This window comes from Nicotiana tabacum, chromosome 20 (genome assembly GCF_000715075.1).
Source record: "Nicotiana tabacum cultivar K326 chromosome 20, ASM71507v2, whole genome shotgun sequence".
Taxonomy (NCBI): Eukaryota; Viridiplantae; Streptophyta; class Magnoliopsida; order Solanales; family Solanaceae; genus Nicotiana; species Nicotiana tabacum.
In genome coordinates, this window is record NC_134099.1 from 135,569,373 (window position 1) to 135,584,330 (window position 14,958).

Consider the following 14,958-nt stretch of genomic DNA (forward strand, 5'->3'; position numbering starts at 1 on the left):
ATCCTTTTAGTTTGGTTTTGTTATATTTCAATATGCATGCGGTCAACTACTATAATATTATGAGATATGCACTCACTTTCTGCCTTTAATAAGAAAATTGGTGTAACCATATTACTTTAGGTGAACATGGTGAGGTAAAAGTAATATAATCAAATTTATACAGGTAAATATAAGGAAAAAGCGTGTTCCAGACGGTTAGGTTTTGCCCTGAAATTTTTAATTTATTAGAATTCTCTTTCTAACAGAAATAAATCTTCTTTATATACTTTATACTTTTCTTGGAGGAAAAATTTTACACTTCTATAAATTGAAGATCCATCCTCATAACAATTAGAAGACTTCCTCCGAGGAGAAGTTTTACACCTCAATAAATTGAAGATTCCTCCTCATAACAATTAGAAGGAGAACTTATTCTCTCAATAATTTTTATTTTTATTTTATATTAATTTATCATATGTAAATTAATTGACCAAAAATATTATAATATTCTCTTAGTATAATTTTATTTGTGTATAGTCTCCTAGGAGTGGCAAACGGGCGGGTCAGATCGGACATGGTTCAGATAAGAAATGGCTAATAAAAAAAGGGATAAATTATTCGACTCCACCCATACTTAATACGGATAAAAAACGAGTTAACCGGCGGATAATATGGGTAACCATATTATCCATGACCTCTTGCATATGATCACTTTTGGGAGAATTCTTAGTCTTCCTAACTTGAGGAACCCCCTATTTGTGGCTTTACAAATATAAAAGTTAGACTCATTGGTTATCCATTGGTTACCCATTGATTATCCATTTTCTAAATGGATAATATGGTTCTTATCCATACTTGACATGTTTTTAAAAAGTTCATTATCCAACCCATATTTTAGTGGATAATATGGGTGATTAACTGTTTTCTTTTAACCATTTTGCCACTCCTAATTATCGCCAAAATTTAATTTGTTAGCTTCCGCATGACACTTGTAAACTATGTAGCAAAGCCAAAGTTTCAGCCTCCATGTTGGTTTTCTGTCTAAGAAATCATTCATAAGCAAAGACCAAATCGCCTTCGATTTCCAGATATATATATTATTATCCCCATAAAATGTGTAGCATAAAGAATTATATCTACAAAATCTCTATAGTTTGGCTACTAACGCTCTACAAGCATCATTAAATTTTTCAACAAAGGGATTCTATTAAATCCAAACTATTTTTTGTAACATTGCAATAGCTTGAATTTTATGCCCTATAACAATAGAGTAACAAAACGTTATCCACTATAACAACACTATAAAACTCATTTGAATGCACTTATACGAATTTATATAACTTACCATATTACTCGGTATTAAATATATATTAATTAAACTTTAGGCCTATATTTTGCATATTTACCTCCAAGAGCACTTTCAAATATGGAAAGCAAAGGGGAATATGACCACGACAGGTTTAAATGCTAAGGAAATTAAATTATAGGCGGGAGTAAAAAAGGTGGTTACGTTGGCTTAAAAAATAAAAGTGGACTATTCGGTTTGAAAGTTCAGTGGTGAAAGATGGTTAGCATTTATGTACTTAATAAATTATACCAATGCATATAATAACAGCGACAATATTCCTTTAATAATAAACCTCATGATTCAGAAACTAGTCTAATAAGCCTACTGCTTTTTTGCTCTAAAGTAAGTGATCATATCAAGGTTTGTGAAATTTCTAAGTATTATTCTTCTTCGTTTCCTTGCCATCTACAGCTACAATCATATGCATGAAGTTCTCACTGGAAATAGCTTTTATTATTATTTTCTTCAAAGTTTATGGAGAAGTGATTTAGTGTGTGCGAGCGCGCGTGCGTGTGTATCCATTGTGCACCAATTTTCTTCCTTTGAAAGGAAGTACGCTCCCATTCCTTTCATCTTTCCTGAGTCGAGGGTCTACTAAAAATAACCTCTCTGCCTTCTTAAAAGTAGGAGGAAGATCTGTGTGCACACTACCTACTCTCCCGAACCCCACTTATGGGATTACGTACATTGCATTTGTTGTTGTTGTTGTTGTTGTTGTTGTTGTTGAAAGGAAGTACTATATTTATTTCATTTTATATAATTGTGCACAGTTTAAGAAAGAAATATATTTGGCACGTACCCTTAGAACTTGTGGTTATGTCATGACATTTCTATGGCGGTAAGAGCATGTCATTGGGTGTAAAATGGGAAGTTCAAAGTTAAGGAGTTTCTAAATATAGAAATTAAGAAAGAAAGAGTGCCATATAAATCGGAACAAATGGACGAGCTAAATATCCTCATCAAGTTTATTTTAATTTCGACCTGCCTTAGATCAGTCATGCTGGACATTGTAATGGAGTGTTTTTCTCAATATGCTTTAATTTTATTTTTCCTCATCCTAAAAGATGGAGTATTATTTACTTGTAAATTTCAGTTTCCATAGAGTAAACATGGCTGAAGATCTGGAGAAACCATTGCTAGGTCCTGAAAATTTCATGAAGGAAGGGATTGATCTGGTAAGATGTGTGCAACACTCAAATTTAATAGTAGTGCCTCTTAACATTGATATATGGACACCTAAATAACCTCACAAATTCGTTCATTGCGTTTTTTCCATCTTTAGCAGTTCCATATTAATCGTATTCACATGACTTGTTGCAGGAAAACTTGCCACTTGAAGAAGTTTTCGAACAATTGATAACATCAAAGGAAGGACTTTCAGCTGAAGATGCAGAGCGACGACTCAACATTTTTGGGCCTAACAAGCTTGAAGAGAAACGAGTAAGTTTCTAACTGAGGACAATGGTATACCTTACCAACTTTTGTAGTGTTGAATCAATAGAATTAACTAAGCAAGAGCACCATATTTATACGTGTACATAATATCAGATAATTGCTGAATCTTAGAGGAGAACTGCTTCTCTGGATAACAATGCATTATTGCATTCATCATGGGTAGAGACAGGTGATATTATTTACTAGTAGGTAAATGTCCTGAAAGAATCGTCGTATGCCCCGGAAGATAGACTGTTACGAGCTTTAAAACATTTTGTTTTCCAAGAATTGAATAAAAGTAATACGTAATTAATAATGCTCTACTTCAGATTTAAGGTCGGCCTTTGAAAGTTGAATGCCTCTCTAGATCATAAAAGTGGTACTGATATATTGATGCAGGAGAACAAGTTTATTAAGTTTCTTAGTTTCATGTGGAATCCTTTGTCTTGGGTGATGGAAGCAGCAGCAATCATGGCTATTGGACTAGCTAATGGCGGAGTGAGTTTACGTTTACTACAAATTGGTTTGCAGTTGATCAGTTTGTAATACAGATCTTTACCGGAGTATCTTTTGCGTTCATGAATTTTCAGGGGCAAGGTCCTGATTGGCAGGATTTTGTTGGTATTATTTGTCTGTTGTTGATAAATTCAACAATTAGTTTCATAGAGGAAAATAATGCTGGAAATGCTGCAGCAGCTCTAATGGCACGTTTGGCTCCTCGAACTAAGGTTTTGCTCTTGTCACAATGATCTTGTCGGAATAATTAAAATGTAAAATATCCCCTTTCTGCATATATATATATATATATAGGTTCTTAGAGATGGGAGGTGGCAAGAAAAAGATGCTGCTATTTTAGTGCCAGGAGACATCATTAGCATAAAGCTCGGTGATATCATCCCTGCAGATGCTCGATTGCTCGAAGGAGATCCATTGAAAGTTGATCAGGCAATTCCTTATTCGACAAATAGTACCATGACAGCCTTTTAGTTTATTGGAATATGGAATTTGTTACTTAATTTTGTTACTTAAGTATGGTTAATTATGGTCCGGCCCTTCCCCGGACCCCGCGTATTTTAGTGCACCGGGCTGCCCTTTTAAGTATGGTTAATGAATACGGTTTTCTTGCAGTCAGCTCTTACTGGGGAATCTCTACCCGTCACGAAAAAGACAGGAGATGAAGTGTTTTCTGGATCCACTTGTAAACATGGAGAAATAGAAGCTGTAGTAATCGCCACTGGAGTTAACTCATTCTTTGGAAAAGCTGCACATCTCGTTGACTCCACTGAAGTCAGTGGTCACTTCCAGAAGGTTAGACAAGAATTCAGTGATACTTAGCTCTTTCTTGATTCTTCAATTTGGATAATTTCATGTTATGCTGAGAATGAGGCCGAGAGTAGATATAGAATAGAAGCTGCACTACTCGTGGTTTAAAAGTTTGCGAGCTTCACCTGTAGGTCCTTGCTTCCATTGGAAATTTCTGCATATGCTCAATAGCTGTGGGAATGATACTTGAAATCATTATCATGTATGCTGTTCAGCGTCGTTCATATAGGACTGGAATTAACAACCTTCTTGTTCTCTTAATTGGTGGAATACCAATAGCTATGCCAACAGTTCTATCAGTTACTCTTGCTATTGGCTCCCATCGACTCTCTCAACAGGTACACAGTTGTGAATATTCTGAAAATGTCATGCAACTAGCCTATCTTCTCTAGACAAATAATAATGCATCACATCTCATCCGAAAGATCTCAAGAGCTAACCTCTAATTTGGCGTTTGGACTGTACTTGTATAATGTAGTAATTTTTTTGCTTTTTGTCCTTTTTAACTTCAGGGAGCTATAACAAAAAGGATGACGGCAATTGAAGAGATGGCGGGTATGGATGTACTCTGCAGTGACAAGACAGGGACGCTGACCCTGAATCGCCTCACTGTTGATAGGAATCTTATTGAGGTACACAACCTTTTTATTTGACTTTTCTTCATATGAATTTTTAAATTAAAACCTTCCCTAAACAGGTGTTCCAAAGAGATATGGACAAAGATATGGTTATGTTACTTGCTGCTAGAGCATCAAGACTGGAAAATCAGGACGCTATCGATGCAGCAATTATCAACATGCTTGCTGATCCAAAGGAGGTGAAGCCTAATGCCATCTGGGGACCTCATCATTTTCTTTAGCGACAGAGTTTCTTGAATAGCTCTTAGGGCATTACGACAAAAATTATAGTTACATTCGTATATGCAGGCGCGTGCAAATATCAGGCAAGTGCATTTCCTTCCATTCAATCCTGTGGATAAACGGACTGCAATCACTTACATTGATTCAGATGGCAAGTGGTATCGAGCCAGCAAAGGAGCTCCTGAACAGGTGCTGATGTCATTTAAATGATTAAGGTTTTTGAGTTTCTTATGATCAGTTTGTTAACCTCCTTTCTCAAAGCAACGGTATCTCTCTAGCCTAAGTAACTGGCACCTAATATTTGATAATCACATTATTAGTAGTTTGCAGGGAAACAGTTTTGAGTTATTACTAATTGCCTAGAGAAAAGCAGAAAGAAGCAACAAAATTTGACCATATTTTCTCTTTTCTCAGCCAATGGATGCATGTCTGTAGTGAATAATATGAGTTTCCTTTCTGCTTATGCTTCAGATTCTTCCTGATCCATTTTTCCAGTTTCAGTGTCCTTGAGAATTTTTTGTAATTATTGCCCTTATATGATATCTACCACTAATTCATGTTTGTTTTTTCTACTGAAACTTAGATACTGGATTTGTGCCAAGAGAAGCAACAGATAGCTGCAAAAGTGCATGCAATCATTGACAGGTTTGCCGAAAGAGGGTTGCGCTCTCTAGCTGTTGCCTTTCAGGTAATGGTTTTCCTTGTTTATTTACTATTACAACTTACAAGTCACTGAATATAGTTACTATAGTTTGTCATGTTAATTGAAGTGGAGATTAGTAAGTATGTAAAAACATTTGACAAAAACAAATTAGGCAAATGGAAGGTTGATCTTTGTATTTATTGTATCAAAACTAGCCAGATACATGAGCCAATGTATAGGATTTTATGATACATTCCTGATTCTTAGCAGTACAATTCTCCTGTAACAAAGCTTATATCTTCTATATGCTATGAGTATTGTAGGAAATTCCAGAAAATTCGAAGGAGAGTCCTGGCGGGCCTTGGGCATTTTGTGGATTGCTTCCGTTGTTTGATCCACCAAGGCACGATAGTGCTGAGACCATCCGCAGAGCACTCAATTTAGGAGTTTGCGTTAAGATGATTACAGGTATATAACTTAATATTAATCGGCTAATGTGCACACATAATAACATGGTTAGTTCTCATATTTATCATGGTTCACCTAATTGGGGAAAGCAGAAACATGTCAAATTTCATTTTACTTTCTTTTTAGCAAACTTCCTACAATCTCTTCTGAGGAATACAAATGGCATAGGCATGGATATTTACGATGAAGTATATGATGACAGGAGAAAAAGTTATAAAACAAAGATTAGAACATATAAAAGAAAATTACGCCCTCAATATGCCCCTCACGGGCGTGCGGGCTTGATTCTTTTTTATGAGCCAAGCACGTGCAAATTCTTTTTGATGTTGGGTGGCGGTGAGACTCAAACCCAGGACCTCTACTGTGTTGAAGTGTGTGACTATCTTATCTAAAAACTTAAGCAATTAGAGAGAACAAACTTTTATTTACTTAAATACGTCTTCAATAATATGATGACAGGAGAAAAAGTTTTAAAACAAAGATTAGAACATAAAAAGAAAAGGGAAATAGAGGAATAACATTAGAAGAAGTTTCAATGTTCATGTCCATGACATGTTTTCCTTTTGAAAAGTAAAAGACTAGCTAGGCGGCTAGTAGAACGAGTTCTATTTTGACTTGTTTTATGCCAGAACAGGTGACCAGCTGGCCATTGCAAAGGAAACAGGCCGACGACTTGGAATGGGAACAAATATGTACCCCTCATTTTCATTGTTTGGTCGTGACAAGGATGAAAATGAAGCTTTACCAGTTGATGAGCTCATTGAAAAAGCAGATGGCTTTGCTGGTGTATTCCCTGGTAATTTCGAACAATGTTGTTCTATACCTAATTCCCCTTAATTTCAAAACAGTGTTGTAGCATAACCTCTCCGATCCTTGTGCTTTTGTTTTAGTACTATAGCTGTTCAAAATTATTTTCTGTTCCATATCAATTATTTTTCCGATATTATACACAGAACACAAATATGAGATAGTAAAGATCCTGCAAGCGAACGGGCACATAGTTGGAATGACTGGTGATGGAGTAAATGATGCTCCAGCACTCAAGAAAGCTGATATTGGTATAGCAGTTGCTGATGCTACTGATGCTGCTAGGAGCGCTTCTGATCTTGTCTTGACTGAGCCTGGCTTAAGTGTGATTGTCAGTGCTGTTTTGACTAGCAGGGCTATATTTCAAAGAATGAAAAATTATACAGTTAAGTCAAATCCATTATTTGTGTGTGTTTCGATACACCTGTCTACATCTTATAATTTGCTATCTTTGCCGTTCTAACTTCATTTAATGCGTTGCTACTCCTAATAATGCAGATTTATGCTGTCTCCATAACCATACGAATTGTGGTAGAGCATCGAGTTCCTGTTAACTTCTTTATTTTTAGCATCGAGTTCCTGTTAGTCTTAACTTTATGATCATATGCGATAAACCTTATGTGTGCAGCTTGGTTTCATGCTTCTGGCACTAATATGGGAATATGACTTTCCTCCATTCATGGTACTGATAATTGCAATCCTAAATGATGGTAAGGTTTTATCTTATGGCTATTTATTTTAGAAGTTCATATTCAACAAGAATGGCAACTAAGGTATCACCAAAATCAAAATCTTATATGAATTTATTCGGGGAAGGGGAGCCTTGGCGTAACTGGTAAAGTTGCTGCTATGTGACCAGGAGGTCACGGGTTCGAATCGTGGAAACAGCCTCTTGCAGAAATGCAGGGTAAGGCTGCGTACAATAGACCCTTGTGGTCCGGCCCTTTCCTGGACTCCACGCACAGCGGGAGCTTAGTGCACCGGGCTGCCTTTTTTTCTTATATGAATTTATTCGGGAAGGACTTGTTGTAATCCTTATTACCACACATAGTTCCTCGCTTCTGTCTGTTTCTCCTTAGACTTTCATATTTTTCTCTGCTTTATTGATAGGTACTATCATGACTATTTCCAAAGATCGCGTTAAACCATCTCCAGGACCCGACAGTTGGAAGCTTAACGAGATATTTGCAACTGGCATTGTGATTGGCACCTATCTTGCTTTAGTTACTGTGTTGTTTTACTGGCTTGCAGACAGCACTCAACTCTTTGAGGTATCATTATTCTTAGTTTTTCTAACTTCAGTTACTTCGTTCAATTACTTAGTTAGCTATTTATTACATGTAGACTCACTTCCATGTAAAATCTATAAGTGGAAATACTGAAGAAATCTCAGCAGCCATATATCTGCAAGTCAGTATTATTAGCCAGGCGCTAATATTTGTTACGCGCAGTCAGAGTTGGTCATTTATGGAGAGACCAGGGCTTCTTTTGATGTTTGCATTTGTGGTTGCCCAACTGGTAAGGAGTACCAAATTTATAGCTCCCAACTCCGTTCGTTGTTTAGGAGTTTAAACATGTTTTTATTTATTTGTACAGGTTGCTACCTTGATAGCAGTTTATGCACATATTGAATTCGCGTCAATTAGTGGCATCGGCTGGGGATGGGCAGGAGTCATATGGTTATATAGTCTTATTTTCTATATTCCCTTAGATATAATTAAATTCGCTGTTCGTTATGGTCTCACTGGAGAAGCCTGGAACCTACTTTTTGATAAGAAGGTTAGAGGAAATTTTTTGGATTTCATTGTCATTCGACTAAAAGACTATGGTTTCTTAGTTTACAGTCATTCATTTCTCTTTTTTTTTGGGTTTGGATAGACTGCTTTTACTTCTAAAAAGGACTACGGAAAGGAAGACAGAGAGGCCAAGTGGGTGGTTCATGTGAGAACTCTACAAGGGGTAATATCACCGGAGTTTGAAACTAAAAGCAAGAGACCTTCTATGATTGCTGAACAAGCTAAGCATCGAGCAGAAATAACCAGGTCTCCTATATACATTGTCTTGACAGAACTTATCCGCATCTGGTGTTAACATCAAACCAATGAATGAAAGACGGGTGTCTTGCATACACACATTTTTCACTTAGCCATGGTTAAGTGATATGTAGTCTCGCGTTAATTTTCAACAACTAAGTTAAATTTCTTGGTTTGGTATAAACACCGGGTGCAAGTAAAGTTTTACCTTCTCTCTATTTGGGACGTTGTGCTTTCAAACTGACAGTTGAATGCACTGCTTGACTAATGTTCTTTGCTGTATATAATCTTTGCAGGCTCAGAGAGTTGTATACATTGAGAGGTCATATTGAATCAGTAGCAAGACTTAAGAATCTGGACTTCAACAAAATTCAAACGGCTTATACAGTTTGAATCCGCGAGCAACAGATCCCATCTCCTCCTATAACAAACTTGTCCATCTGTCTCGAGAGTAAATCTTATTTCATGCGTTCCACGAGAGACATGTCAAGAGACAATGCTGTTCATGATCTTATGTACCAACCATGTCGAGGGTGTTTCTAATTGAGGTTTCTACGAGGGAAGTCAAGATAATCCTTGGTGTGTCTTGCTTTTAATTTGTTGTACCACTTTATATGACAGCTAGAACCAAATCAAATTTGTGATAATAAAGCTCCATAAGAAGGGGCATTTAATCTGTTTACTAATTCAGTAGTTTCTGAAATTTCGTAATCATTTGGCAGATTTTCAGAAAGAAAAGTTTTCTTATTTTATGCTGCTTTTATATGGCTTTTCGGTGTTGTCCCTTCTTGTTTTTCTTTTCATTAATGTGGTGCTTATGCTCTCCTGAGCCGAGAGTCTATTGAAACACAACCTCTCTATCTCCACAAAATAGGGGTAAGGTCTGCGTACATACTACCCTCCCCAGACTCCACTATGTAGGATTATACTGGTATGTTTATGTTATTGTTGTTGCAGGTTGAATGCACTTTAGCTATAACAATGACATCATTAATCGTGTAGACAAAGAACATCATTAACTTAAACATCCAAAAGGGAATACTGATATATGGATGTAAACCATTTTGAACATTTTAGTTTCAGTTTTGTTAAGAGTTAAATTTTGTGAAAGAGTATTTCAATATTAGATTGTATGTTAGATTGTGTCTGATGGTATAGTCAAAGATTGTGGGCAAAAGTCACGATCTTAGGGATACACTCTTGAAATTATGTCTTTAGCTTTGAGTATATATTCTAGGTGTAATCTATCTTTTGCAGTATGAAGTGAAATACACTTACATCATTCACATGGTATCAGAGCCTCTACGATCTCGGTAGAGACTCATACTTTTTCCGATTGTTTTTCCGGCAGTCACTACTCCGATGGATTTTTTCGACCACCTTTTTCGGTTGCTTTTCCCGGCATCCACTTCTTCGACGGATTTTTCCGGCCATCTCTGACTTTTATTTCAGATACGTGAGGGTCGACCATTTATTCCGGTCTTACCCATCACATTCTCTAAAATCTCCGAAGTAGTTTACGGTCAGATCTTGTTACCCTCTGATCTGACTCTATTAATAAGCTCTTTTCCCGGCCAGATCTTGTAATTTTGGTGAGAGGAAAAGAAAACTATTCTGTTAGATAGAGGAGATTTTTTGTTCGAAGCAGAAGAGTAAAACTTTGGTTTTGAAAAGCTTTTTTCAAAAATAAAGCTTTCTTTATTTCAAGTCATACTTTATTACTTTATCTTTACATGTGAGGGCCATTCTTACAAGCTTTCTTGTCCAACAAAGTCTTCTATTTCATTACATGGTGCTCTTACTTTTGTCCTCTTTCCCATATTATTTTGTACCCTTACCTTCTTGAAATTTAATATCAAAATGACAGGTGAGTCATCCACAATAGAAGAAGTTAAACCATTTTTCTCTTCAATTTCGAATCCTTCCACTATTGCTACTGTTAAATTACAAGGTAGTAATAATTATTCACCATGGTCTTCTTCAGTTGAGATGTGATTCATGGGAGAGGGATACGAGGATCACTTAGTTAAAAATGCTAGTGAAATTGACACTAGTGAAAAGACTAAGTGGACCCGAATTGATGCATAATTATGTAATCTTTTATGGAACTCTTTGGATCCTAAATTACTCAACTTGCTATAAAGTTTGGACTAAAGCTAAAGCTTTGTATACGAACGATATACAACGAATATACAAAGTACTTTCAGATTTAGTCCAACTTCAGAAGACCAATCAAGATATGGCGAGTTATTTAGGACAAATAGATACCTTGAAAGATCAATTTGACTCACTCATGCCACTTACTGCAAGTGTCACCACCCAGGAAGAACAAAGAAATAAGATTTTTTTATGGTTTTGGCACTGAAAGAATTTCGATTTGATCTCAGCCTTGTAAAGGATTAGATCTTGGCAAGCTCTATAGTTCCTTCATTAGTTTAGGTTTCAGCTCGACTATTGCATATTAGAACAGAAACACTTGATACTAATAAAGTGGAGACATCTGTATTAGCTGTGCAAAATGAAAATTCACAAGAACAAAATGTCTCTCAAAGAGGAAAAGGTAAAAGCACCAGACCATACTGCAATTACTGCAACAAGCCAGGCCATACTCGACAAACTTGTTAGAAACTGCATGGTCGACCATCACGTACAAACAATCGCAGTACAACCCACATGGTTCAAAATGGTGGTGAAACAGATGATCAACATGCTGATTTTATTACTTTATCTAGAGTGGATTATAGTGATTACCTGCAGTATCAAGCGGCTAAACAACAATCACTCTCATCTGGCACCTCAAAAACTGGTAATTCCTTTGCTTGTCTGAGCAGGTCTTCACCCAATTGCTCGTGGATACTGGACTCGGGTGCATCTGACCATATCTCCGGTAATCAGAATCTTTTTTCGAACCTTATTCCTTCATCAACCCTCTCTGCGGTTACCCTTGCTAGTAGCTCGTGAACTGCAGTAAAAGGAATAATAGAAGTGCAACTTCTTCTCTCGATCTCTATAAACTTAGTTTTATTTGCTCTAGATGCCCATTCAATTTGATTTCTATTAGTGAATTAACCAAAAGTCTTAATTGTTCTGTCACTTTTTTTGCTAACTCTGTTGTTGTGCAAGACTAGAGAATGGGGAAGACGTTTGGAACAGGATATGAGTCACAGGGACTATATCATATGTCCAGATCACAACCACCAGTTGCCTTCACTTCCGTTGCATCAGCTGATCTACTCCACAGTCGTTTAGGTCACCCGAGTCTTGCAAAGCTTCAGAAATTAATTCCTAGTCTTTCCACATTGTTTTCTTTTGAATGTGAATCTTGTCAACTTGGGAAACACACCCGCACTTCGTTTCCTAAAAGAGTCAATAATAGGGCGTCATCTATGTTTGACATTGTTCACTCAGATGTTTGGGATCCTAGTCGTGTTGTTTCAAGTTTAGGATTTCAGTATTTTGTTACCTTTATTGATGACTTCTCCCGTTGCACATGAGTATTTTTAATGAAAAATCGTTCTGAATTGTTTTCTAGTTTTCAAAACTTTTGCGTTGAGGTAAATAATCAATTTGGTGTTTCAATAAAAATATTACGTAGTGACAATGCAAAAGAGTATTTATCATCCCCCTTCACTAGTTTCATGTCATCTCAAGGAATCACTCATCAGACCTCTTGTGCATATACTCCTCAACAAAATGGAGTCGCCGAACGTAAAAATCGTCATCTCATTGAAACTGCTCCTACCTTACTTATACACCATCACGTTCCTCTTCGTTTTTGGGGAGATGCTGCTCTCACTGCTTGTTATCTGATCAATAGGATGCCTTCTTCTGTGTTGCAACATCAAAGTCCACACTCAATTCTCTTTCCAGGTCAAAATCCCTATCATTTACCTTTGAGATTGTTTGGATGTACTTGATTTGTTCATGATCACAGTCCTGGAAATGACAAACTCCAACCAAAGTCAATTAAGTGTGTCTTTCTTAGATACTCTCGTTACCAGAAATGTTATAAATGCTATGATGCAAAAGCACATAAATATTTGATCTCTGCAGCTGTAACCTTCTTTAAGACATCTCCCTATTTTTCACTAAACACTACAAACAGAAATTTGATGCCTCAAGTTTTGCCAGTGCCTACATTTCCTATACCGCAGGTTAGTCTTCAAGACAGACCTCAAGTCACTCCTCCTCCTCTCCAAGTATACTCCAGACGTGCCCGTCCTCTAGCTAATACTATTGATAGCACTACACCTGATCCGGATACATTGGAAGCTCCCAATGACTCATCTCTTGCTCCTAAGTCACCTGCTCCATTCATGCCTTCATCAGATGCAGTAACTCCACCAATTGCCATATGCAAAGGTATACGCAGTACTCAAAAACCAGTACGATTTAACTGCTTAAGTTATCATCGATTGTCCCCATTATATTATACCTTTGTATCTGCCTTATCTCATGTACCTATACCAAAGACTGTTGGTGAAGCATTGGAATATTTAGGGTAGAAAGGTGCTGTGATCGAAGAAATGACTGCTCTAGAGACCAATAACACTTGGGAATTAGTCCAGTTACCGAAAGGAAAATCTACTGTTGGATGTCGATGGATCTATACAATAAAGGTAGGTTCAGATGGAACAATTGATCGGCTGAAAGCTCGCCTTGTTGCTAAAGGATACACCCAAATTTATGGCCTTGATTATGGTGACACATTTTCTCCCATTGCCAAAATTGCATCTATCTGACTGCTTATCTCCTTAGCAGCAATGCATTGTTGGCCACTTCATCAACTAGATATAAAGAATGCCTTCTTACATGGTGAGCTTGCTGAGGAAGTTTATATGGAGCAACCTCCTGGGTTTGTTGCTCAGGGGAAGTCAAATTTAGTATGCCGTCTGAAACGTTCACTATATGGCCTTAAGCAATCTCCGAGAGCATGGTTTGGCAGATTTAGCTATGTTGTCCAACAATTTGGGATGTTTCGAAGTGAAGCAGATCACTCCATTTTCTATCGACATAATGGTCTAGAAAATAATATTTATCTGGTCGTTTATGTTGATGACATTGTCATAACTAGAAATGATCAAGAAGGAATATCTCAACTAAAGCAGCATCTATTCAGTCACTTTCAAACCAAGGACTTGGGGAAGTTAAAGTATTTCTTGGGAATCGAGGTAGCACAATCCAAGGTCGGTATTGCTATCTCACAAAGAAAATATGCTTTGGACATACTAGAGGAAACATGCATGTTAAACTGCAAACCTATTGACGCTTCTATGGATCCAAATGTCAAACTCGTCCCTGGACAGGGGGAGCCATTAAATGATCCTGGCAGATATCGAAGACTGGTCGGTAAACTGAATTATCTTACTATCACACGATCTGATATTTCATTTGCAGTAAGTGTGGTTAGTCAGTTTCTCCGAGCTCCGTGTAAAGATCATTGGAACGCAGTAATTCGCATCCTAAGATACATCAAAAAAGCTCCGGGGCAAGGACTATTAAATGAAGACAAAGGTCACACAGACATTGTTGGATATTCTGATGCTGATTGGGCAGGTTCTCCGTCAGATAGACGCTCTACTTTTGGGTACTGTATCATTATTGGGGGAAATCTAATCTCTTGGAAAAGCAAAAAGCAATATGTTGTTGTCAGATCTAGTGCAGAAGCAGAATATCGAGCTATGACCCTTGCTACATGCGAGCTTATTTGGTTGAAACAACTCCTCCAAGAGTTAAAATGTGTTGAGTTCAAACAGATGGAGCTTATATGCGACAATCAGGCTGCCCTTCATATTGCCTCTAATCCAATTTTTCATGAAAGAACGAAACATATAGAGGTGGATTGTCATTTTATTAGGCTGAAGATCGAGTCCGAATGCATTGCCACTAGCTTTGTCGGTTCAAATGACCAATTGGCATATGTCCTTACTAAGTCCCTTAGAGGAGCTCTGATTGAATACATTTGTAGCAAGCTTGGAGCATATGACATGTACGCTCCTGCTTGAGGAGGAGTGTTAAGACTTAGATTTTGTGAGAGAGTATTTCAATATTAGATTGTATGTT

At 37.2% G+C, this 14,958-nt stretch overlaps 2 protein-coding genes across 2 annotated transcripts; both read left to right on the top strand.

The window, feature by feature from the left end:
* The first annotated feature begins 2,371 nt into the window (after positions 1-2,371).
* LOC107796004 (ATPase 10, plasma membrane-type) lies at positions 2,372-9,606 on the top strand. The gene is made up of 21 exons (XM_016618709.2): positions 2,372-2,502; positions 2,648-2,767; positions 3,161-3,259; positions 3,352-3,489; positions 3,572-3,706; positions 3,890-4,069; positions 4,216-4,422; positions 4,597-4,716; positions 4,782-4,901; positions 5,011-5,133; positions 5,528-5,632; positions 5,911-6,055; positions 6,690-6,851; positions 7,009-7,247; positions 7,361-7,393; positions 7,491-7,572; positions 7,973-8,133; positions 8,207-8,380; positions 8,459-8,641; positions 8,741-8,904; positions 9,192-9,606. Exons 1-21 carry the CDS (start codon positions 2,392-2,394, stop codon positions 9,286-9,288), a joined length of 2,898 nt encoding a protein of 965 aa, XP_016474195.2. The 5' UTR covers positions 2,372-2,391; the 3' UTR covers positions 9,289-9,606.
* Positions 9,607-12,026: 2,420 nt separating this feature from the next.
* On the top strand, positions 12,027-14,900 carry LOC142174550 (uncharacterized). Its single transcript, XM_075240368.1, has 4 exons — positions 12,027-12,346; positions 12,830-13,280; positions 13,401-13,514; positions 14,082-14,900. Exons 1-4 carry the CDS (start codon positions 12,027-12,029, stop codon positions 14,898-14,900), a joined length of 1,704 nt encoding a protein of 567 aa, XP_075096469.1.
* Positions 14,901-14,958: the final 58 nt, after the last annotated feature.